This window comes from Phaseolus vulgaris, chromosome 9 (assembly GCF_051622355.1).
Source record: "Phaseolus vulgaris cultivar YP4 chromosome 9, ASM5162235v1, whole genome shotgun sequence".
In the NCBI taxonomy this organism is placed as follows: domain Eukaryota; kingdom Viridiplantae; phylum Streptophyta; class Magnoliopsida; order Fabales; family Fabaceae; genus Phaseolus; species Phaseolus vulgaris.
The window spans coordinates 23710508-23733625 of record NC_143506.1 but is presented as its reverse complement, the minus strand read 5'-3'; the positions used below and the strand labels follow the sequence as shown (position 1 = coordinate 23733625).

The following is a 23118-nucleotide window of genomic DNA, read 5'->3' as shown; positions in this document are numbered from 1 at the left end:
GAAAGACAGCAGAAAGAAAGAGAGAGAGAGGAGAGTTAAAGAGAGAGGAGAGAGAAAAAGAGAGAAATAGAGAGAGAGAGAGAGGAGACACTAGTGCAGATATGTAAAACAAATGTGGCTATTTTCAATTTACAAATGCGGTCATAGAACCGCATTTGATCAGCTCGCATTCGTAAATCTGGAATTTACAAATGCGGTCCTATGACCGCATTCATAAATCACATTTACAAATGCGGTCATTTTAGGTAACCGCATTTGTATATTATTTTGAATTAGGGAGTGGGTTTGGGGTTTAGGATTTCTGAATGCGGTCTTGGTAAAGACCGCATTCATAAATCACTATTTACAAATGCGGTCATTTACCAAGACCGCATTTGTAAATAGCGAATTCACTATTTACAAATGCAGTCATTTACCAAGACCGCATTTGTAAATGCGAATTCACTATTTACAAATGCGGTCTTGGTAAATGATCGCATTTGTAAATAGTGATTTTTTTTTTAAAATACACTCTGTTTTGTGCAGAAACCATATATTTAAATAACCTGCATAATGATCAAACCCAGCCAGACAAATACAGAAATGTAGTGATCAATTGAAATCATCAAAATGTACATTTACAAGTGATCAAATTACATATAATAAAACCACTATTGTTTACCTATGCTAGAGTTATAAAAATTAATGAAATATGTGGACCAAGAATCTCTAACATATGAAATGCCTTCCTCACTCATTGGTGTTTCTTCTGTGAATAACTGCATTGCAAAGTTGACATAAATTAGTTTCTAGATATATATATGTTCAAGAATTATAAAAATGATTTAACATATACCTCTTTCCAACCAGTTTTAACACCTAGTCTTATAATGGTAATCATCCATTGCATAATGTAATAGCCACACTCATAGCTTCCTGGTTGTTTATTACACTATAATTCAATAAAAAGTAATATGCTAGTATATTGATAAACAATGATAATAGAGAAAGAAAAAAATTACAAACCTTTACTCTTATGTAGTTCAAATTATTTGAACTGGATCGACCTTTTAGGATGTTATATCCACGCCATGAACTGGTTAATACAAAAAACCTCGTTAGTAGATGGTTAATTAGTAACATACAAAGTTAAGTTTATACTATACTTACGTATCAATGATATCCTTAAATTTTGTGGGCATCTTCTTGTGTAGGGAACAGAACCACACAGCAGTCTTATCAACCATTGATAAGACAAGTAACTGCCAATGATGCCTATATGATCATTGAAAAGAGTTAGTAAATATTTAAAACATGAAAAAATAATAATTGATGACATATAATTAAACTTACTCATTAATATAAGGGCATAAATAAATTTGTTTTCCCTCTTTTTCCAGGATGTTAGTGATGTATGCTTGAGTCTCAGTTGAGTTTGGTCCAACGGGATTAGTATATGCAGGATCTAAGAATCCATACATATTTTCCTTCCCCTCAGTGATACAGACTCTATGCAAAAACCTACAAGTTTTTAGTTAAAGCATAATCAATAATAATTTAACATAAAGTAAATTGAATAATAGGTAAAGATACTTACATCATAAAAAATTGAATTATACTTATATTGAGCTCCTGTTTCCCAGATATAAATTCTGATAAATCTGTGTTGTAAATCATCAGTGGCAGTTCAGTGTTGATTTGAAAAAATGTATTATCCCACGGAACTGGAAAAGGATCATTGCCAATCTGACTAGCAATGACACGTAGGGAAGCTATAGGATCGTCAACTGGAACCTCACGCTTCTTTTCCGGACTTGGTGGCTGAAAAGGTTTCTACAAGATAAACAACATTTGTAATATATTAAATTATATGTAATATATAAATATAAATAAAAAATAATATAATGAAACGAAATTATTACATGAGGTTCGGGCATATATCGAATGAGCTCTCTGGGCCAGGCAACGAATGTCTGAAATGCATCGGCCACAGTGGTTACCTCATCTGAAGGTAGTGGAACACAAGCATCAGGAAATCGTACTTTTTCAACTGTTACCTTCGCCACATCAGGGGAGAGAGGAACGTTATGTAAGGTGGTGGCGTTTGTATAGACTTTTCCAAGTGCCACCACCCGAGGAAGTTTGCCGCCCACTACCAGTAGCTCACAATCCTCTGTCTGCCCATTGATATCATCCCCTGATGTTGGAGGAGCCGCACAACTCCCCTTTGTGCTCTTGGGAGTGGGACTAACAAGGGGTTCAATCGGCTCAGCACAAACTTGTTGCGATAGAAACTCTTGTCGCATTCGATCATTCTCCTTTTTCATCTCCAGCCACATCAAATCAGTCTCCTTTCTCATCTCCTCCATTATTTCTTCACGTAACTTACTCTTCATTTGAGTTTCCTTCTTGGAGGAGGAGGATGGTTGTCGTTCTGAAACTCCAAAATAAAGTTTAATTCCGACCCCTTGTCCAGCGGCACGAACACGACCAGAGTGTTCAGGTCGTCCAATTGCTTCAACCAGGATATCGTGACGACCTTCAGCAACAAATTTACCGTCGGATTCCAAGGAATCCTGCAAGAGTACACAAAAACCATATTTTCAATCATTAATATAATTAATGCTTTTAAAAATTGAAAATAACAAAAATAACTTACAATTTTTTCGATTATAACCCCGGATTGCTCAGAACTTGGTGCACCCGACTTCTTAATTCGGGCCCTCTTCCATTTTACATGGCGAAAAGGTGATGATGGAGGAGAAGTGACCCCTGTTTCCACATTCTCAGACAACGTCCCCTGTTGAGATTTCTCCTTTTCCACCATCAGTGTTTGCTCAAGTTTTCTATACCCCGAACGAGACATAACGTGCGGGGTAAGATTCTTCAAAGCTATCTCTTGAGCTTTCTTCCGACGATCCTGTCATAATTGAAATAAACAAACTGAAGTAAATAAGATAAACTTATTAATGTTATATAAACAAAAAAGTTATTTCACTTACCATCCAAGCCTCATTTTCACGGCTTTCTCTAAAAATACGCCATGTCTCTTCATCAATATGTTGGTACTTTAAACATGGATTTTCGTCTTTAAGGTCGCCAAAAATGTATCTCGAAGTCAGTCTTGACTTAAAGGTACGAAATTTAAGTGCGATATTGGATAATATCTTTGATCGAAGTGGTTCCACATCAGGAATGTCAAAGTTTGCCTGGAAAATAACATAATCAAATTAAAATTAATTAATCAATATTAAAAAGCATTATATGATAACAATAATAATGTAAAGCTTACCAGAACATCCTCCCATAGCATGTTCCGATCAACCTCTGAAACCTCATCCCATGAATTAATCAAAATGGAGAGCCTCTCACGAGAAACAACTCCAAGATAGCTCATAAACTCATCTGCCTTAGGACCAAAAGCCACTCCAATGTTGACGTCAATGTCAACATGTGTCTTCTCACCAGCAGCACGTCTCAATGCAAGACGCTTCAATCTAGTAGGTCCTCTATTGCCTCGTCCAGATCGAGGTCTGTTTGGAGTTTGGTCGTCATCCATGTCTCTGTTAAAAAAATTAGGTAACAAACATTAGTTAATGTGAATCGAATTAAAATCATATAAAAATAATACAAAAAATTCTAAATGTTTATTTACATGTTGCATATGGGTTGAATGTTTATATGTAAATTCCTTCACTGTGGTCTTTACGGGTTGCATGTACATCATCAAGTACATCGTCATCTTTATTAGTTATCATTGGTGTGAATGAACGAGTTTCGCCATATTCAATATCATCTATGGCTTCCCCTTGTTTTTTCCCGTGTAAAACGACATACCAATGTTCTGACGTAGGATCTTTCACATAGAAAACCTGAGATGCTTGTTGAACCATTATAAATGGCTCATCTCGATACCCTATCTTTCGAAAGTCCACTAGTGTGAATCCTGATTCATCAATTTTAACCCCACTTTTATTGTCAACCCATTTACACTTGAAAACTGGAACGGAAAACTTAGTGTAGTCAATCTCCCATATCTCTTCTATAAACCCATAGTATGCCATTGATCCAAGTACTGGATTTGTATCTTTCGAAGTCGAAAACTGCATTGACTCGGCTTCAAGAGTAACACCAGAATTTTGAACTGTACTCTTTTCATCCATGGACTTCGTGTAAAATATACAATTATTCACTTCGTACGCTGTACATGAGATGACATCAAACTTCAATCCAGCAACCAACCAAGTCAAGGTCTCTGATGCCGTTGAATCCTTGAACACCTCATCTTTAAACCAAGGCATGAAAGTTCTATTATGTTCCATCAAGACCCATTTCTCTGCTTGTCTTGGGTTATTTGCCTTCACAATGGCTTTATGAGCTTCTATGTAAGGTACAACTTCATCTGTGTTATTCAATATGTACAAATGTGCTTGCAAGACTTCTGATCGAGATTTGCTTACAATATTCACACCACGTAAACATTTAGTTGTAGAACGCCTGTGGTGCCATGAATTAGCTGGAACACCTATTGGATTTGCTTTCGTCATGTACTCTGAACAAAATTCAATACTTTCTTCAGCTATGTACCTTTCAATCATTGAAGCCTCTGGACGATAATGATTTTTCACATAACCTTTCAAAATTTTCATATACCGCTCAACAGGATACATCCATCTTAAGTACACTGGTCCACACAATCTAACCTCTCTTACCAGATGCACCACTAGATGAACCATGATGTCAAAAAAAGACGGAGGAAAAAACATTTCCAATTCACACAAGATAACAACAATTTCATTTTGAAGTTCATCTAGTTTTGAGGGATCAATGACTTTACAACAGATGGAAGAGAAGAATGAGCACAAACGGGTTATGGTGTGTCTAACATTTTTTGGTAAGATCCCACGGATAGCTACCGGCAACAACTGTTGCATCAAGATGTGACAATCATGAGACTTCAACCCAATTAACTTCAAATCTTGCATTGACACTAGGCTTTTCACATTTGAGGAATGTCCTTGTGGCACTTTCGCACCCTTTAGACATTGACAAAAACTAATTTTTTTCATCTTTTGACATTGTGTAACAGGCTGGGGGCAAATATGTACGCTTACCCATTTCTATGGGTGCCAACTCGCCGCGTATGTTCATCTCAATCAAATCTAAACGAGCATTTAGACCATCCTTCGTCTTCCCGTTAATGTTAAGAAGTGTACCAATTAAGCTATCACACACATTCTTCTCAACATGCATTACATCTATACAATGTCTGACTTCTAACCTCGACCAGTACGGAAGATCAAAGAAGATTGATTTCTTCTTCCAAATATTTGTCACAGATGACTTTTTTTTGGACTTACCGAAGGTGTGGTCTATGTTATTTACCTTTTGGTAAACCTCAACACCGGTTAATGGAGTTGGTGGACCACTACCCTCTTGGTGTCCATTAAAGGCTTTTTTCAACCTCCGGTAAGGATGATGACTTCTAAGAAACCTCTGATGCCGAAGATATACTGTTTTCCTTCCATGTTTCAATTGTTGAGAAGCAGTGTCTTCTTCGCATATTGGACACGCTTTGTGACCCTTAACACTATAACCTGATAAGTTACCATATGTCGGAAAGTCATTGATGGTGCAAAATAACATGGCATGAAGCTTGAAAGTTTCATTAGCAAATCCGTCAAATACTTCGACACCCTGGTCCCACATTAACTTCAAATCTTCAATTAGGGGACTTAGATAAACATCAATATCATTCCCTAGTTGTTTCGGACCGGATATCATCATAGACAACATCATGTATTTTCGCTTCATGCACAATCCATGAGGTAAGTTGTAAATAACTAGTAATACAGGCCATGAACTGTGATTTGTACTCATATTACCAAACGGATTCATTCCGTCTATAGCTAAACCAAGTCGGATATTTCTTGATTCTTTACCAAATTCTGGAAAGTCATCATCAAATTTCTTCCATTGAATAGAATCAGCTGGATGTCGGTACATGCCATCGCATTTCCTCTCATCTGCATGCCATCTAAGATTCTTAGCATCGTCTGGGTTTGCAAACAAACGCTTCATCTGGGTTTGCAAACAAACGCTTCATCCTTGGAATGATGGGAAGATACCACATAACCTTCATTGGGGGTCCATGCTTTTCCATGTCATCAATAGAATCATCATCTTTTTGTTTCAACTTATAACGTGATAACCCATACCTAGGACAACTTTTCAACAATTCAAAATCTTTCCGGTATAATATACAATCATTAGAACATGCATGTATCTTTTTGTACTCCATACCCATTGGACAAAGAATCTTTTTGGCCTCGTAATTACGATTAGGTAGACTATTTCCCTCTGGAAGCATATCCTTCAACAGCTGGAGCAATTCCGTGAAGCTTTTATCAGTCCATCCGTTTATTGCCTTCAAATTCATCAATCTTAACACCACCGACAACCGTGTGAAGTTAGTTGATCCAGGATACAAAGGAGTTTCTGCATCTTTTGACATACTTTCATATCCATGCGCTTTTGCAAAACACTCAACTCCCACATCACGAATCATGTCCTCCAATCGATCATCATCTCCATCATCGTGTACTGCTTCATCCATGGTAGAACCCACATATTCCTCAGTTACGGAAACACGTGGTAAATTTAATAATTCACCATGCCATGTCCAAGTTGTATAAGATCGAAGAAACCCATCACACAGCAGGTGTTCCCTCATGATATTCACATCCAGTATCCTTCCATTCAAACAGTTAACGCACGGACACCTGATCTTTGCTCCATCATGACCACTAATAATCGCGTTACGCTGCGCAAATTGTATAAATTCCTCTACTCCCCTTTCGTACTCATCACTTATACGAACAGCATTAATCCAACTTCGATCCATTATATATTCTGGAATATAGTTAGGATTTTCTAATAATTAGTATTCTATTCAATCTCACACATTTGTCGAGGGTCGAACACCCCCGGACTCAATCCAAACACGATATTTCTATTCTAAAAGTAACAATAACTAACATAACATAAAACTTTTATTAAAATGTAATTAACAACTAACTAAATATATAATATAAATTTAAGAAAATAGAAATTATATAATACAAAAATTCAAAATACACACAAATATATAAATTATTAGTTATTAGTTATAAATTCCAAGTTGTATTAGTTATTAATTAAATATATATTATAATACAGAAAAATAACAATTCAAAATATTAAATATAAATTTAAAATATTAAATATAAATTCAAAATATTAAATATAAATTAAATACAACACCAACCTTTAGGTTGATGGTGATCGGAGTGGCAGAGGCACAAGACGAAGACGAGGACGAAGACGAAGACGAAGGCGCAGGCGGTGGCGGAAGTTTTCGACTATGACAGTGGCAGTGGCGGAGCAGAAAAAACCGGCGAACCCAATAGAACAGTAACCTCCTATATGACAAAAACGAGTTAGGAAACGAAATGACAATGCCAAGGAAGTGAATAATGACAATGACAAAAACGAAAACGAAAACAAACGTTGAAGCGGAGAGAGCTGGAACTTACAATGCAAAGGGAGAGCTGAAACAGAAGACGAAACGTTGAAACGAAGAGCGGAGAAGACGAAAGTTAAAGTGAAAACTAGTGGCGCGCTTCAATTTTTAGGGTAAAATTGATTTCCAAATGCGATTCTAGGGTAAGACCGCATTTGTAAATCATTCGAATTGATTTACAAATGCGGTCTTACCATAGAACCGCATTTGTAAATCAATTTAATTACAAAAATGCCACCGCATTTTTTACAAATGCGTTTAAGCGCAAAGCCGCACTAAATAAAGGGTCGTTGTTTTCATATTTTGTACTAGTGAGACAGAAAGAAAGAGAGGAGAGAGAAAGAGAGAGAAGAGAGAGGGGAGATGATGGAGATCAAGCCCAAGAGAACATGGAGGCCACTCATCAAGCTCAAGAAGAGGTGGAGGCACAAATGGAGGATGCCCATGGAGGTCAAAGTCCACCTCAAAGGATTACAAGAAGCATGTTCAAAGCCTTGGGAGCAAGAGGACATTTATTTTCTCTTTTTGTAGTGTCTTTAGTTGAAGGTGCTTAGAGGGAAACCTTAGAAACCTCTTTTGTTATAGCATCTTTTAGGTTTTAAATAGGACCTTTAGGGGGGTGTATTAGTAGATAGGTGTAGGTGTAGTTTTTGGGAGGTGTCATAGTAGAAAAAGGTCACACCTCCCATGTGACTTGTTTTTGGTGGGAATTTCAAATGAGTTTATTTGAAATTTCCCACCTATTTTTCAGCACCTTAGGCTATAAATAGAGGTGCTTCCTTTGTAAAATTCAGATTTGAATTTTATCTAAAGAAACTATACTCAAAATTGGAGTGAGCATTTGGAGAGCTTTGAGCTTCTTCTCTAGTCTTATCTTGAAGGACCATGGTTTCCTCAAGTGGCGGCTTCCACACTCATCTAGGAGCATCCATTCTTCTAGTGGCGTGATCATCCAACCATTCCTCCATCTTCATGAGCATTCTCTTCTCCTTCCTTTCTTCTTCTTCAATTTGTTCTTATTGCCTTGAGTTTTGAGTTGTTTTTGTTTCGGTTCCTTTAATTTTCCAGCACCTATTTTCTGTTTAGTTTTTAAATTCTGTTCGGTTCTTTTGTTTTGAAGTTCAATTCTGTTCGGTTTGTTCTTTTCCTTCTCCTTTGTTGATTCAATTTGACAATATTTGGTTCATCCAAATGAGTTTGGGATTTGGTACTTGTTTTGGTGAGTTCTTGATCTTAGAACTATGATCCAACTTCTAAGAAAGTGCCTCTACATTTTCCAGCTCAAGGTGATTCCTCAAAGTGTCAAGAATCTTGTTCTATGTGGCTATTGGAATCACATCATGTGGTATCATGAGTCTTAGGTTCATTCTTGTTTAATTGTTGAGTTGTGTGCACTTTATTTCAAGAGCTCTTTAATTTTTCTTGCAATTTAAGTTTCTGTTTTAGAATTTTAATTGAGTATTCTTGCTGTTTTTCTTTTGCTCCAAGTGTTTGTGGAAAGGTTTATGGCACTCATAATTCTTATGAGTATGGTTGCTCTTTTGGAATGGCATTATCCTTCCTAGAGTTTACCTTAAGCTTCCTTCCACTTGTTACAATTTGTGTTGTGTCTTTTAATTTTTGAATCTTGTTAAGTTTTGTCTTAGTCATGTTATTCCATATATGTCATTACTTCTAGTAGTACTTTTATTGTTTTGATTGTTTCTTGCTTTGGTGTCATATATTTTTTCTGAATTGATGTTGATCCTTTGAGCATTTTCTTTTTAGCATTGAGTTCATACTTGTATTCTAGACCTATACAAGTTCCAATACATCATTTTCTATTATGTCTTTGCTAGTTCATCATCCTGTTTTTTTATTCCTATTAGGATTCCTCTGTTTCTGAAAAAAGTGCTTACTGTTTTTCCTTATTGCAATTGATTTACGTACTGTAAAATTCTGAAATTCTGGATTTGAGATATTGAAAGTGTTAGAAAAGAATAGAAAAAAGAATCATTCAAAAATATGAAGTACACAAAAAATGATAAATAAAATAAAAAAAGTGTACATTCCTGCCGAAAAAAATACGGTAATCTGGCAGTGATTTTAAAAAATTTATTTCTCTCAATTGGCTTACTGTTTTTAATTGATTCCAGTGCCATTTTTGAGTTAACATCTTGAAGTTTCTGTGGTATAAATTTCATAATCCAGTTCGCTCTACAACGTTCCAGTTAAATCAGTGAATATCAAACACAGTTTGCATTAAAAAAAAATTTCCAGTAGCTAAATTTTTTTTGTTTTCTTCATCTACTCTAGTGCTTTTCCTTAGGTATTCTTTTGTGTGCCTACTTTTCTCATTGAGTTCTTTATTTTCTTGATTGTCTTTCATTCTTACTCTTTGAGTTTGTCTTACACATAGTTTTCCTTTTGCAATTACCTTTCCTTGCTTATACCTTTTCTTGTTTGTCTTTATTGTTTCATTGGTTTTGTGGTGGTTTGCTCTTAAGATTGGTGTGCTTGCTTTGACATATTTCATTTGAGGATTCCAAGGCCTCAAGATCAGATTGGTGCAAGAACATTATTTCTTTGAGAGTGATATCTTTTCAGCCTTAAATTCACTTCGGCAGTTTCAATTGGAAAGCTCACTGTTTTTGCTAATTTTTAACTTGTTTGCTGTTTTGTGTGTTTGCTGTTTTTTAATTACAAATGGCTGGATCTTCAAGTGATGCATCCTCCAAGCAGAATTCTCCTTCCAAAGCTTCAATTCTTGGTGAATTACATGAAGCTCAAAGAACAATTAGAAGGTTGGAAGAGAAATTGCAAAAGATGGAGGTCAAACAAACTAGACCATCTCCTTCTATCCATGATGGACATCATTCTCATAGACCATCTTCAAGAGCTTCTTCAAATGATGTTGGCCGTGAAGATGAGCATAGGAGAAGGAGACCTCCACCCCAAGTCCATGGACAAAGACATCATCACCAAGGGGAAAGAATTCACTACGGCAATGGCTTCTACCATGATGCAAAGTCCAAGCTTCCTTCGGTCAAACTACCTTGTTTTAATGGTTCTAGTGATCCAAATGTGTATTTAGATTGGGAGGCTAAGTGTGAACAAATTTTTGAGATCCATGAGATCCAAGATGAGCATAAGCTCAAGCTAGCCACCCTAGAGTTTAGTGATTATGCCATGAAATGGTGGCATGGGATTGTAAAGGACATTATCTATCACAAGGGTCCTCCCGTGGACTCTTGGAACTCTTTAAAGGATCATATGCGCGCTAGGTTTGTGCCCCCACATTTTAGGAAAGACCTCATGTTGAGACTCCAACGGTTTCAACAAGGCACGCTAAATGTGGATGAATATTATAAGGAGCTTGAGACGCTTGTGCTTAAAATTGAATTAGAAGAAAGTGAAGAAGCCATGGTTGCTAGGTTTGTGAGTGGTCTTAGGAAGGATATCCAAGACATTGTTGAGTTACAAGAGTATTCATCATTGGGCTCTTTAGTTCATCTTGCAATGAAGGTGGAAGCCCAACTTGCTAAGAAAAACTCTTTTAAAAATGCTTCCAATAATGGATACTACTCCAAGTCTTGGAGAAACAAAACTTCTTTTTCAAAACATCCTTCCAAAGATTCTTCTTTCAAACCCAAGGAATCTAAGCCATCAACATCTAGACCTAAGTCTCCCACTAGAACATCTAACACTAAATGCTTTAAATGTATGGGTTATGGTCATATTGCTGCAAATTGTCCTTCAAAACGAAGTATGTACATGCATGAGGGCATTGTAGTTAGTGAGCATGATTCGGATTCTTCAAAGCATTCATTGCATTCTCATGCATCTAGTGAGGAAGAGAGTGAATGTCCACTTGAAGGGGACTTGTTAGTTGTGCGAAGACTTCTTGGACAAGTTTCACAACCTTTTGATGAAAGTCAAAGGGAAAATATTTTCCATACAAGATGTCTTATTCAAAACAACATTTGTTCCTTGATAGTGGATGGGGGTAGTTGTGCAAATGTGGCTAGTACAAGAGTAGTAGATAAGCTTGGATTGCCTACTATCTCTCATACAAAGCCCTACAAATTACAATGGCTTAGTGAAGTAGGAGAAATAATTGTTAATAAACAAGTCCTCATCCATTTCTCCATTGGAAAATACAAAGATGAGGTATTATGTGATGTTGTGCCCATGGAAGCCACTCATGTTCTTTTGGGAAGGCCTTGGCAATTTGATAGAAAAGTTTTACATGATGGCTTTACCAACAAATTATCTTTTGAATTCCATGGTCACAAGGTTACTTTAAAATCTCTCTCTCCAAGAGAAGTCCATGAGGACCAAGTTATCATGAAGAAAAAGAGGGAGAGTGAAAAAGATAAAAAAGATAAAAAAGATAAGAGTTCTAAGCCTACACTCCTTGTGTCTAGGCGTGACATTGAAAGGGAAATAGTGGCTCATCATCCTCTTTTTTTAGCCATCCCTAGAACTCTTAGCATAGAAACACTTGTTGATAGTCCTCATTGCTTGGAAAATTTGGTAGAAGAGTTCAAAGATGTGTTTCAAGATCCTCCAAATGGCCTTCCACCTTTGAGAGGGATTGAGCACCAAATTGATTTGATACCGGGCTCTTCTTTACCAAATCGTCCCGCATATAGGACCAATCCAAGTGAAACCAAGGAAATTCGCCAACAAGTTGAGGCTTTGATTGAAAAAGGGTGGGTGCAAGATAACATGAGTCCTTGTGCTATGCCTATCATCTTAGTGCCAAAAAAGGATGGCACATGGCGAATGTGTTCGGATTGTAGGGCCATAAATAACATAACCATTAAGTATAGGCATCCCATACCTAGATTAGATGATTTGTTGGATGAATTACATGGTTCAAAAATCTTTTCAAAGATTGATCTTAAAAGCGGCTACAATCAAATCCGTATCAAACCGGGTGATGAATGGAAGACGGCTTTTAAGACCAACTTTGGTTTATATGAGTGGTTAGTTATGCCTTTTGGTTTAACTAATGCACCAAGTACCTTCATGCGCCTCATGCATCATGTTCTTAGACCTTTCATTGGTAAGTTTGTTGTGGTTTACTTTGATGACATTCTCATTTATAGCTTATCTTTGAATGACCATAGGTTGCATGTTAGGCAAGTTTTGGAAACCCTTAGGAAGGAACATTTGTATGCTAACCTTGCTAAATGTATGTTTGCTCTTGATCATATAGAATTCCTAGGGTTTGTTGTGAGTTGTAAAGGGGTCCATGTGGACAAAACCAAGGTGGTGGCCATTCAAAAGTGGCCTACACCGAAATCTTTGAATGAGGTCCGAAGTTTTCATGGGCTTGCTTCTTTCTATAGAAGATTTGTCCCAAACTTTGGTACCATTGCCGCACCACTCAATGACATAGTGAAAAAGGATGTGGTCTTTCATTGGGGAGAAGCACAACAAAATGCTTTTGATACTTTGAAAGAAAAATTGACTAATGCTCCCATCTTGGCCCTTCCTAATTTCACTAAGACATTTGAGATTGAGTGTGATGCTTCAAGCATAGGTATTGGGGCTGTTCTCCTTCAAGAGGGCCACCCCATAGCCTATTTTAGTGAGAAATTGAAGGGAAGTCATCTCAACTATTCCACCTATGATAAGGAATTATATGCACTTGTTAGGGCTTTGTTTACTTGGCAACACTATCTTTTTCCCAAAGAGTTTGTGATACATAGTGATCATGAATCTCTTAAATATTTGAAAAGCCAAAACAAACTTAACAAGAGGCATGCTAAGTGGGTGGAATTCATTGAGCAATTTCCTTATGTGATCAAACACAAGCAAGGCAAAATAAATATTGTGGCGGATGCTCTTTCTAGAAGATACACCTTGCTAAATCTTTTAACCTCTCAATATCTTGGTTTTGATCACATTAAGGAACTTTATCATGATGACCTTGATTTTTCTCTCCTCTATCAAGAGTGTCTTAAGGGAGGACACAAAGATTTTTTTATTCAAGATGGCTTTCTTTTTAAAGGAAAACGTCTTTGTGTTCCCCAATGCTCTATTAGATTATCTCTTGTTAGAGAAGCTCATGAGGGGGGCTTAATGGGACATTTTGGGGTTGCTAAAACTTTGGATGTGTTGCATGAACATTTCTTTTGGCCTCATATGCATAAACATGTTCATAGTTTGTGTGATAAATGCATAGCTTGCCGCAAAGCTAAATCTAAAATGCATCCCCATGGTCTTTATACTCCTCTTCCTATCCCTTCAATGCCTTGGGTAGATATATCTATGGATTTCATCTTAGGCTTACCCAAGACATCAAAGGGAAAGGACTCCATTTTTGTGGTAGTGGATCGTTTTTCAAAAATGGCTCACTTTATTCCTTGCCACAAAGTGGATGATGCATGCCACATTGCAAACCTCTTCTTCCAAGAAGTGGTTCGCTTGCATGGGATTCCTAGGTCTATAGTGTCCGATAGAGATCCTAAGTTCTTGAGTCACTTTTGGAAGACCTTGTGGGGCAAGCTTGGAACTAAGCTTTTATTTTCTACCACTTGCCACCCACAAACCGATGGTCAAACCGAGGTGGTAAATAGAACTTTGGGACAACTATTGAGATGCTTTATTTCGGGGAATCCTAGAGTGTGGGAGAATTTACTACCCCATGTTGAGTTTGCATATAACCGAGTAGTAAATTCTACCACCTCCCATTCTCCTTTTGAGGTGGTCTATGGGTTTAATCCCCTAACACCTCTTGATCTTCTTCCTATTCCCCTTCTTGACGATGTCTTGTGCAAAGATGGGGATGAAAAGGCTTCTTTTGTGAAAACTTTGCATAAAGACATCAAGAAGAGAATTGAGAAGAAGGTTGGCAAGTATGCTGAACTTGCCAATAAGAGGAGAAAAGCATTGTTGTTTGATGAGGGCGATTGGGTTTGGCTTCACTTGAGGAAGGATCGTTTTCCTACTCAAAGGAAGTCCAAACTAATGCCTCGAGGGGATGGACCTTTCCAAGTCCTCAAGAGGATTAATGACAATGCTTATGAGTTAGATATGCCTGATACATTCTTAGGTAGTCATACTTTTAATGTCAGCGATCTAACTCCTTTTTCTGTAGGTCTCCAGAATTCGTGGTCGAATTCTCTCCAACTCGGGGAGTATGATGGAGATCAAGCCCAAGAGAACATGGAGGCCACTCATCAAGCTCAAGAAGAGGTGGAGGCACAAATGGAGGATGCCCATGGAGGTCAAAGTCCACCTCAAAGGATTACAAGAAGCATGTTCAAAGCCTTGGGAGCAAGAGGACATTTATTTTCTCTTTTTGTAGTGTCTTTAGTTGAAGGTGCTTAGAGGGAAACCTTAGAAACCTCTTTTGTTATAGCATCTTTTAGGTTTTAAATAGGACCTTTAGGGGGGTGTATTAGTAGATAGGTGTAGGTGTAGTTTTTGGGAGGTGTCATAGTAGAAAAAGGTCACACCTCCCATGTGACTTGTTTTTGGTGGGAATTTCAAATGAGTTTATTTGAAATTTCCCACCTATTTTTCAGCACCTTAGGCTATAAATAGAGGTGCTTCCTTTGTAAAATTCAGATTTGAATTTTATCTAAAGAAACTATACTCAAAATTGGAGTGAGCATTTGGAGAGCTTTGAGCTTCTTCTCTAGTCTTATCTTGAAGGACCATGGTTTCCTCAAGTGGCGGCTTCCACACTCATCTAGGAGCATCCATTCTTCTAGTGGCGTGATCATCCAACCATTCCTCCATCTTCATGAGCATTCTCTTCTCCTTCCTTTCTTCTTCTTCAATTTGTTCTTATTGCCTTGAGTTTTGAGTTGTTTTTGTTTCGGTTCCTTTAATTTTCCAGCACCTATTTTCTGTTTAGTTTTTAAATTCTGTTCGGTTCTTTTGTTTTGAAGTTCAATTCTGTTCGGTTTGTTCTTTTCCTTCTCCTTTGTTGATTCAATTTGACAATATTTGGTTCATCCAAATGAGTTTGGGATTTGGTACTTGTTTTGGTGAGTTCTTGATCTTAGAACTATGATCCAACTTCTAAGAAAGTGCCTCTACATTTTCCAGCTCAAGGTGATTCCTCAAAGTGTCAAGAATCTTGTTCTATGTGGCTATTGGAATCACATCAGGAGATATAGAGAAAGAAAGGAGAGAGAAAGAGAGAGATAGAGAGGAGAGAGAAAGGGTGAGGTGAGAGAAAGAGAGGAGAGAGAAAGACAGCAGAAAGAGAGAGAGAGAGAGAGAGAGAGAGAGAGAGGAGAGTTAAAGAGAGAGAAAGAAAGGAGAGAGAAAGAGAGAGATAGAGAGGAGAGAGAAAGAGAAAGAAAAGAGAGAGAAAGGGTGAGGAGAGGAGAGAGAGGATAGAGAAATGGTTCGGAGAGGAGAGGGAGTAGAGAGGCAGAGAAAGAGAGATAGTGAGGAGAGAGTAAGAGATAGAGTCAGATAGATAGATAGATATATAGAGAAATATAAAGAGATATATAGAGACAGATAGATAGATACAGACAAATAGATAAATAGAGACAGTTAGATATATAGAGACATATAGATAGATAAAGAAAGATATATAGATAGAGACGGATAGATAAAGACGGAAAGCTAGATAGAGACAAATTGATAGATAGAGACAGATAGATAAATAGAGATGGAAAGATAGATAGAGAAGGGTTGATGGATAGAGACGGATAGATAGATAGTGACGGAAAACTAGATAGAGACGGATTAATAGATAGATAGAGATAGATTGATAGATAGAGACAGATAAATTGATAGAAACGGAAAGCTAGTTAGAGACGGATTGATAGATAGAGATGGAAAGCTACATAGAGACGGAAAGATAGATAAAGACAGATAAAAAGATAGAAACGAATAGATAGAGATAGAGAGAAAGAGAGAGAGAGGAGACAAAGGAGACAGAGAGAAAGAGAGGAGAGAGAAGGAGAGAGATAGAAGAGAGAGATAGAGAGGAGAGAGAAAGAGGGAGATAGAAGAGAGAGATAGAGAGGAGAGAGAAAGAGAGGAGAGAGAAAGGGAGAAGAGTGAGAAAGAGAGAAGAGTGAGAAAGAGAGAGAGGAGAGAGAAAGAGAAAGAGAGGAGAGAGAAAAGAGGGACAAAGACAACACAGAGAAAGAGAGAGTAGAGTTGAAGAGAGAGAGAGTAAAGTTGAAGAGAGAGAGAGTAAGAGCGAGGAGAGAAAGAGAAAGAAAGGAGAGAGAAAGAGCAGAGAGAGAAAGAGAGGAGAGAGATAGAGAGAGATAGAGGAGAGAAAAGGTTCTACCTGCAACCTGCTACCTGCTACCTGCAACCTGTTACCTGCAACTTGCTACTTTTAACTTACTATCTGGTACCTGCAACCTTCTACCTTCTACCTGCTACCTGCAAACTGCTACCTGGAACCTGCTATTTGGCACCTGCTACCTGCTACGTACTACTTGCAACCAGAGAGAGAGAGAGAGAACAGAGAGAGGGAAAGGAGATAGAAAGACAGCAGAAAGAAAGAGAGAGAGGAGAGTTAAAGAGAGAGAGGAGAGAGAAAGAGAGAGACGAGAGAGTAAGAGATAGAGTTAGATAGATAGATAGATATATAGAGAAATATAAAGAGATATATAGAGACAGATAGATAGATACAGACAAATAGATAAATAGAGACAGTTAGATAGATAGACACATATAGATAGATAAAGAACGATATATAGATAGAGACGGATAGATAAAGACGAAAAGCTAGATAGAGACGAAAAGCTAGATAGAGACAGATAGATAAATAGAGATGGAAAGATAGATAGAGACGGATAGATGGATAGACACGGATAGATAGATAGTGACGGAAAACTAGATAGAGACAGATTAATAGATAGATAAAGATAGATTGATAGATAGAGACAGATAGATAGATAAACACAGAAAGCTAGTTAGAGACTGATTGATAGATAGGGATGGAAAGCTAAATAGAGACGGAAAGATAGATAAAGACAGATAAATAGATAGAAACGAATAGATAGATATAGAGAAAGAGAGAGAAAGAGAGAGAGAGGAGACAAAGGAGACAGAGAGAAAGAGAGAGATAGAAGAGAGAGATAGAGAGGAGAGAGAAAGAGAGAAGAGAGAAAAGGTGAAGACAGAGAGAGAGGAGAGAGAAAGAGAAAGAGAGGAGAGAGAGAGAGGAGAGAGAATGACTACAGAGAGAAAGAGAGAGAGAGAGAGTAGAGTTGAAGAGAGAGAGAGTAAAGTCGAAGAGAGAGAGTAAGAGCGAGGAGAGAAAGAGAAAGAAAGGAGAGAGAAAGAGCAGAGAGAAAAAGAGAGGAGAGAGATAGAGAGAGATAGAGGAGAGAGAAAGGGTACTACCTGCAACCTGCTACCTGCAACTTGCTACTTTTAACCTACTATCTGGTACCTACAACTTTCTACCTGCTACCTGCTACCTGCAAACTGCTACCTGCAACCTGCTATTTGCCTCCTGCTACCTGCTACGTACAACTTGCAACCAGAGAGAGAGAGAGAGAACAGAGAGAAGGAGAGGAGAGAGAAAGACAGCAGAAAGAAAGAGAGAGCGAGAGAGGAGAGTTAAAGAGAGAGAGGAGAGAGAAAAAGAGAGAAAGAGAGAGAGAGGAGAGAGTAGGAGATAGAGTCAGATAGATAGATAGATATATAGAGAAATATAAAGAGATATATAAAGAGAGATAGATAGATACAGACAAATAGATAAATAGAGACAGTTAGATAGATAGAGACATATAGAGAGATAAAGAAAGATATATAGATAGAGATGGATAGATAAAGACGGAAAGCTAGATAGAGACAGATTGATAGATAGAGACAGATAGATAAATAGAGATGGAAAGATAGATAGAGACGGATAGATGGATAGACACGGATAGATAGATAGTACGGAAAACTAGATAGAGACAGATTCATAGATCGATAGAGATAGATTGATAGATAGAGACAGATAGATAGATAGAGACGAAAAGCTAGTTAGAGATGGATTGATAGATAGAGATGGAAAGCTACATAGAGACGGAAAGATAGATAAAGACAGATAAATAGATAGAAACGAATAGATAGAGATAGAGAGAAAGAGAGAGAAAGAGAGAGAGAGAGAGAGGAGACAAAGGAGACAGAGAGAAAGAGAGAGATAGAAGAGAGAGATTGAGAGGAGAGAGAAAGAGAGGAGAGAGAAATGGTGAAGAGAGCAGAGAGAAAGAAAGGAGAGAGAAAGACAACACAGAGAAAGAGAGAGAGAGTAAAGTTGAAGAGGGAGAGAGTAAGAGCGAGGAGAGAAAGAGAAAGAAAGGAGAGAGAAAGAGAGGACAGAGATAAAGGAGAGAGAACGGGTACTACCTGCAACCTGCTACCTGCAACTTGCCAGTTTTAACGTACTATCTGGTACCTGTACCCTTCTACCTGCTACCTGTTACCTGCAACCTGCTATTTGCCACCTGCTACCTGCTACGTACTACCTGCAACCAGAGAGAGAGAGAGACAACAGAGAGAAAGAGAGGAGAGAGAAAGACAGCAGAAAGAAAGAAAGAGAGAGGAGAGTTAAAGAGAGAGAGGAGAGAGAAAAAGAGAGAGAGAGAGAGAGAGGAGACAGAGAGAAAGAGAGAGAGAAAGAAAGGAGAGAGAAAAAGAGAGATAGAGAGGAGAGAGAAAGACAGCAGAAAGAAAGAGAGAGAGAAAGGAGAGTTAAAGAGAGAGCGAGTAAGAGCGAGGTGAGAGAGAGAAAGAAAGGTGAGAGAAAGAGAGAGCGAGTAAGAGCAAGGAGAGAGAGAAAGAAAGGAGAGAGAAAGAGAGAGATAGGAGAGAGAGATACAGAGGAGAGAGAAAGGGTGAGGAGAGGAGAGAGAAAGGATGGAGAGAGGAGAGGGAGGAGAGATAAAGGGTGAGGAGAGGAGAGGGAGTAGAGAGGGAGAGAAAGAGAGATAGTGAGGAGAGAGTAAGAGATAGAGTCAGATAGATAGATAGATATATAGAGAAATATAAAGAGATATATAGAGACAGATAGATAGATATAGACAAATAGATAAATAGAGACAGTTAGATAGATAGAGACATATAGATAGATAAAGAAATATATATAGATAGAGACGGATAGATAAAGACGGAAAGCTAGATAGAGAAAGATTGATAGATAGAGACAGATAGATAAATAGAGATGGAAAGATAGATAGAGACGGAATGATGGATAGAGACGGATAGATAGACAGTGAAGGAAACCTAGATAGAGACAGATTAATAGATAGATAGAGATAAATTGATAGATAAAGACAGATAGATAGATAGAGACGGAAAGCTAGTTAGAGACGAATTGATAGATAGAGATGGAAAGCTACATAGAGACGGAAAGATAGGTAATGACAGATAAATAGATAGAAACAAATAGATAGAGATAGAGAGAAAGAGAGAGAAAGAGAGAGAGAGGAGACAAAGGAGACAAAGAGAAAGAGAGGAGAGAGAAAAAGAGGGGAGAGAAAGGGTTAAGAGAGAGAGAGGAGAGAGAAAGAGAGGAGAGAGAAAGACAGCAGAGAGAAAGAGAGAGAGAGAGTAGAGTTGAAGAGAGAGAGAGTAAGAGCGAGGAGAGAAAGAGAAAAAAAGGAGAGAGAAAGAGCAGAGAGAGAAAGAGATGAGAGAGATAGAGGTGAGAGAAAGGGTACTACCTGCAACCTGCTACCTAGAACTTGCTACTTTTAACCTACTATCTGGTACCTGCAATCTTCTACCTGCTACCTACAACCTGCTATTTGCCATCTGCTACCTGCAACCAGAGAGAGAGAGAGAGAGGAGAAAGAAAGAGAGAGAGATAGAGAGGAGAGTTAAAGAGGGGAGAGAGAAAGGCAGCAGAAAGAGAGAGAGAGAGAGAGAGAGTTAAAGAGAGAGCGAGTAAGAGCGAAGAGAGAGATAGAGAGGAGAGAGAAAGAGAAAGAGAGGAGAGAGAAAGAGAAAGAGAGGAGAGAGAAAGGGTGAGGAGAGGAGAGAGAAAGGATAGGGAGAGGAGAGGGAGGAGAGATAAAGGGTGAGGAGAGGAGAGGGAGTAGAGATAAAGGGTGAGGAGAGGAGAGGGAGTAGAGAGGGAGTAGAGAGGGAGAGAAAGAGAGATAGAGAGGAGAGAGTAAGAGATAGAGTCAGATAGATAGATAGATATATAGAGAAATATAAAGAGATATATAGAGACAGATAGATAGATACAGACAAATAGATAAATAGAGACAGTTAGATAGATAGAGACATATAGATAGATAAAGAAATATATATAGATAGAGACGGATAGATAAAGACGGAAAGCTAGATAGAGACAGATTGATAGATAGAGAAAGAGAGATAAATAGAGATGGAAAGATAGATAGAGACGGATAGATGGATAGAGACGGATAGATAGATAGTGACGGAAAACTAGATAGAGACGGATTAATAGATAGATAGAGATAGATTGATAGATAGAGACAGATAGATAGATAGAGACGGAAAGCTAGTTAGAGACGGATTGATAGATAGAGATGGAAAGCTACATAGAGACGGAAAGATAGATAAAGACAGATAAATAGATAGAAACGAATAGATAGAGATAGAGAGAAAGAGAGAGAAAGAGAGAGAGGGGAGACAAAGGAGACAGAGAGAAAGAGAGGAGAGAGAAAGGGTGAAGAGAGAGAAAGAGAGAGAGGAAAGAGAAAGACAAAAGAGAGAAAGAGAGAGAGAGAGTAAGAGCGAGGAGAGAAAGAGAAAGAAAGGAGAGATAGAGAGGAGAGAGAAAGAGAGAGATAGAGAGGAGAGAGAAAGGGTGAAGAGAGAGAAAGAGAGAGAGAGAGGAGAGAGAAAGAGAGGAGAGATAGGCGAGAGAAAGAGAAAGAGAGAGAGAGTAGAGTTGAAGAGAGAGAGAGTAAAGTTGAAGAGAGAGAGAGTAAGAGCGAGGAGAGAAAGAGAAAGAAAGGAGAGAGAATGAGCAGAGAGAGAAAGAGAGGAGAGAGATAGAGAGAGATAGAGGAGAGAGAAAGCGTACTACCTGCAACCTGCTACCTGCAACTGGCTACTTTTAACCTACTATCTGGTACCTGCAACCTTCTACCTGCCACCTGCAATTTGCCACCTGCTACCTGCTACGTTCTACCTGCAACCTACTACCTGCAACTGGAGAGAGAGAGAGAAAGAGAGAGAACAGATAGGAGAGAGAAAGACAGTAGAAAGAAAGAGAGAGAGAGAGAGGAGAGTTAAAGAGAGAGAAAAAGAGAGAAAGAGAGAGAATGAGAGAGAAGAGAGAGAGGAGACAGAGAGAAAGAAAGGAGAGAGAAAAGAGAGAGATAGAGAGGAGAGAGAAAGACAGCAGAAAGAAAGAGAGAGAGAGGAGAGTTAAAGAGAGAGCGAGGAGAGAGAGAAAGAAAGGAGAGAGAAAGAGAGAGATAGAGAGGAGAGAGAAAGAGAAAGAGATGAGAGAGAAAGGGTGAGGAGAGGAGAGAGAAAGGATGAGGAGAGGAGAGGGACTAGAGAGGGAGAGAGAGAGAGAGAGACTTCATCCATCAACTCTGACCGCGATATCTTCCGTCTCAAGAAAGGTGACCACACTCACCTTTCTTTCAGCAAGAAACATGATGACAAGGTATCTGTGCATCCTTGTCTTCCTGGTGAGCCTATCTGCACTGAATACTAGGGGAGCGACGGCGGCCCCTTCTGCTTCATCTACGCAACAATGTTCAAGAAAGTCAAGCTCCGATTCCCGTTCACCCGCTTCGAGAGGGAGCTCCTGACTGAACTCGACATAGCCCCCGCTCAGCTTCATCCCAACAGCTGGGCGTTCGTCCGGGCCTACCAAATCACTTGCGCGCACTTGGGACATCCGACCTCAGTGGACGTGTTCCTCTATCTGTTCGAGGCCAAGAACCCGGGCGATCGCTTATGGGTTAGCCTCAACGAGGTCGCCGGGAGGTCTATCCTTTCCATCTTCCAGCAATCTTATAAGGACTGGAAGGGAAAATTCGCTCGCGTTCGCTGCAACGACCGAGACCCCTCCCTCCTCGACAGGTTTCCCTTGTACTGGGTGAACAAGGGAAAGAAAGAGTCAAGCTTCAGGAAGGCCAGGGATCCAGAAAAAATGGGGGAGCTCGACAAGGACTTGTGCAACTTCTGGAAAAGAGTTGCCTCTTCCAACGTGACTCTGCCTACTTCCTCCATCATCGCCTACGAGTTTCTCGAAGGCCAGCTGGATGTTCACATAGGTTTGTCCTTAAGTCTTTGAGTTCCCCTAGTTTACACTTGCATCGCCCTGTCTTTACTTTGATGTTGTTGTTCTGATTTGCGTATGGTTTTAACTTTCCCCATGCATTGTCTTACACTGGTTATCTTCCTGTGCATTGTTAACTGCCGAATTTTTGTGCTGGTTGGTAACTGTTGGCCTCTTTATGCAAATATGTTGCTGGGGAAGGATAGGATGGCTGAGCTACGCTCTATAGCCAAGCTACACAACCTTGCGGCGGGCTCCCAAACTGTTCTGAACTCTGTTGCAGAGATCGCCGCTGCCCAAGGCCAATCTCCGCCAGTCGGCCCACCCGTTGTCGCTGCTCTTCCAGCCCCCCAGCGTAAGAAACTACCACTCAAAAAGGCTAAGAGGA

General features: G+C 38.8%; 1 protein-coding gene across 1 annotated transcript; it reads right to left on the bottom strand.

Moving 5' to 3' along the window:
* Positions 1-617: 617 nt before the first annotated feature.
* On the bottom strand, positions 618-22289 carry LOC137836441 (uncharacterized). Its single transcript, XM_090295671.1, has 9 exons — positions 22080-22289; positions 2639-2779; positions 1980-2555; positions 1577-1812; positions 1333-1500; positions 1150-1254; positions 1006-1075; positions 836-931; positions 618-758 (listed from the first exon to the last, which is right to left on the bottom strand). Exons 1-9 carry the CDS (start codon positions 22287-22289, stop codon positions 651-653), a joined length of 1710 nt encoding a protein of 569 aa, XP_090151797.1. The 3' UTR covers positions 618-650.
* Between the last annotated feature and the right edge of the window lie 829 nt (positions 22290-23118).

Bases quoted from the DNA above. Each gene is read 5' to 3' on its own strand.
- LOC137836441 (XM_090295671.1), bottom strand. From the start codon at position 22,289: ATGAAGCTGAGCGGGGGCTATGTCGAGTTCAGTCAGGAGCTCCCTCTC. The intron at 1,813-1,979 runs GTAACCACTGTG...TTTATCTTGTAG, and splicing joins TTCCACTACCTTCAGATGAG to AAACCTTTTCAGCCACCAAG. The intron at 932-1,005 runs GTTTGTAATTTT...ATTGAATTATAG, and splicing joins TGAACTACATAAGAGTAAAG to TGTAATAAACAACCAGGAAG.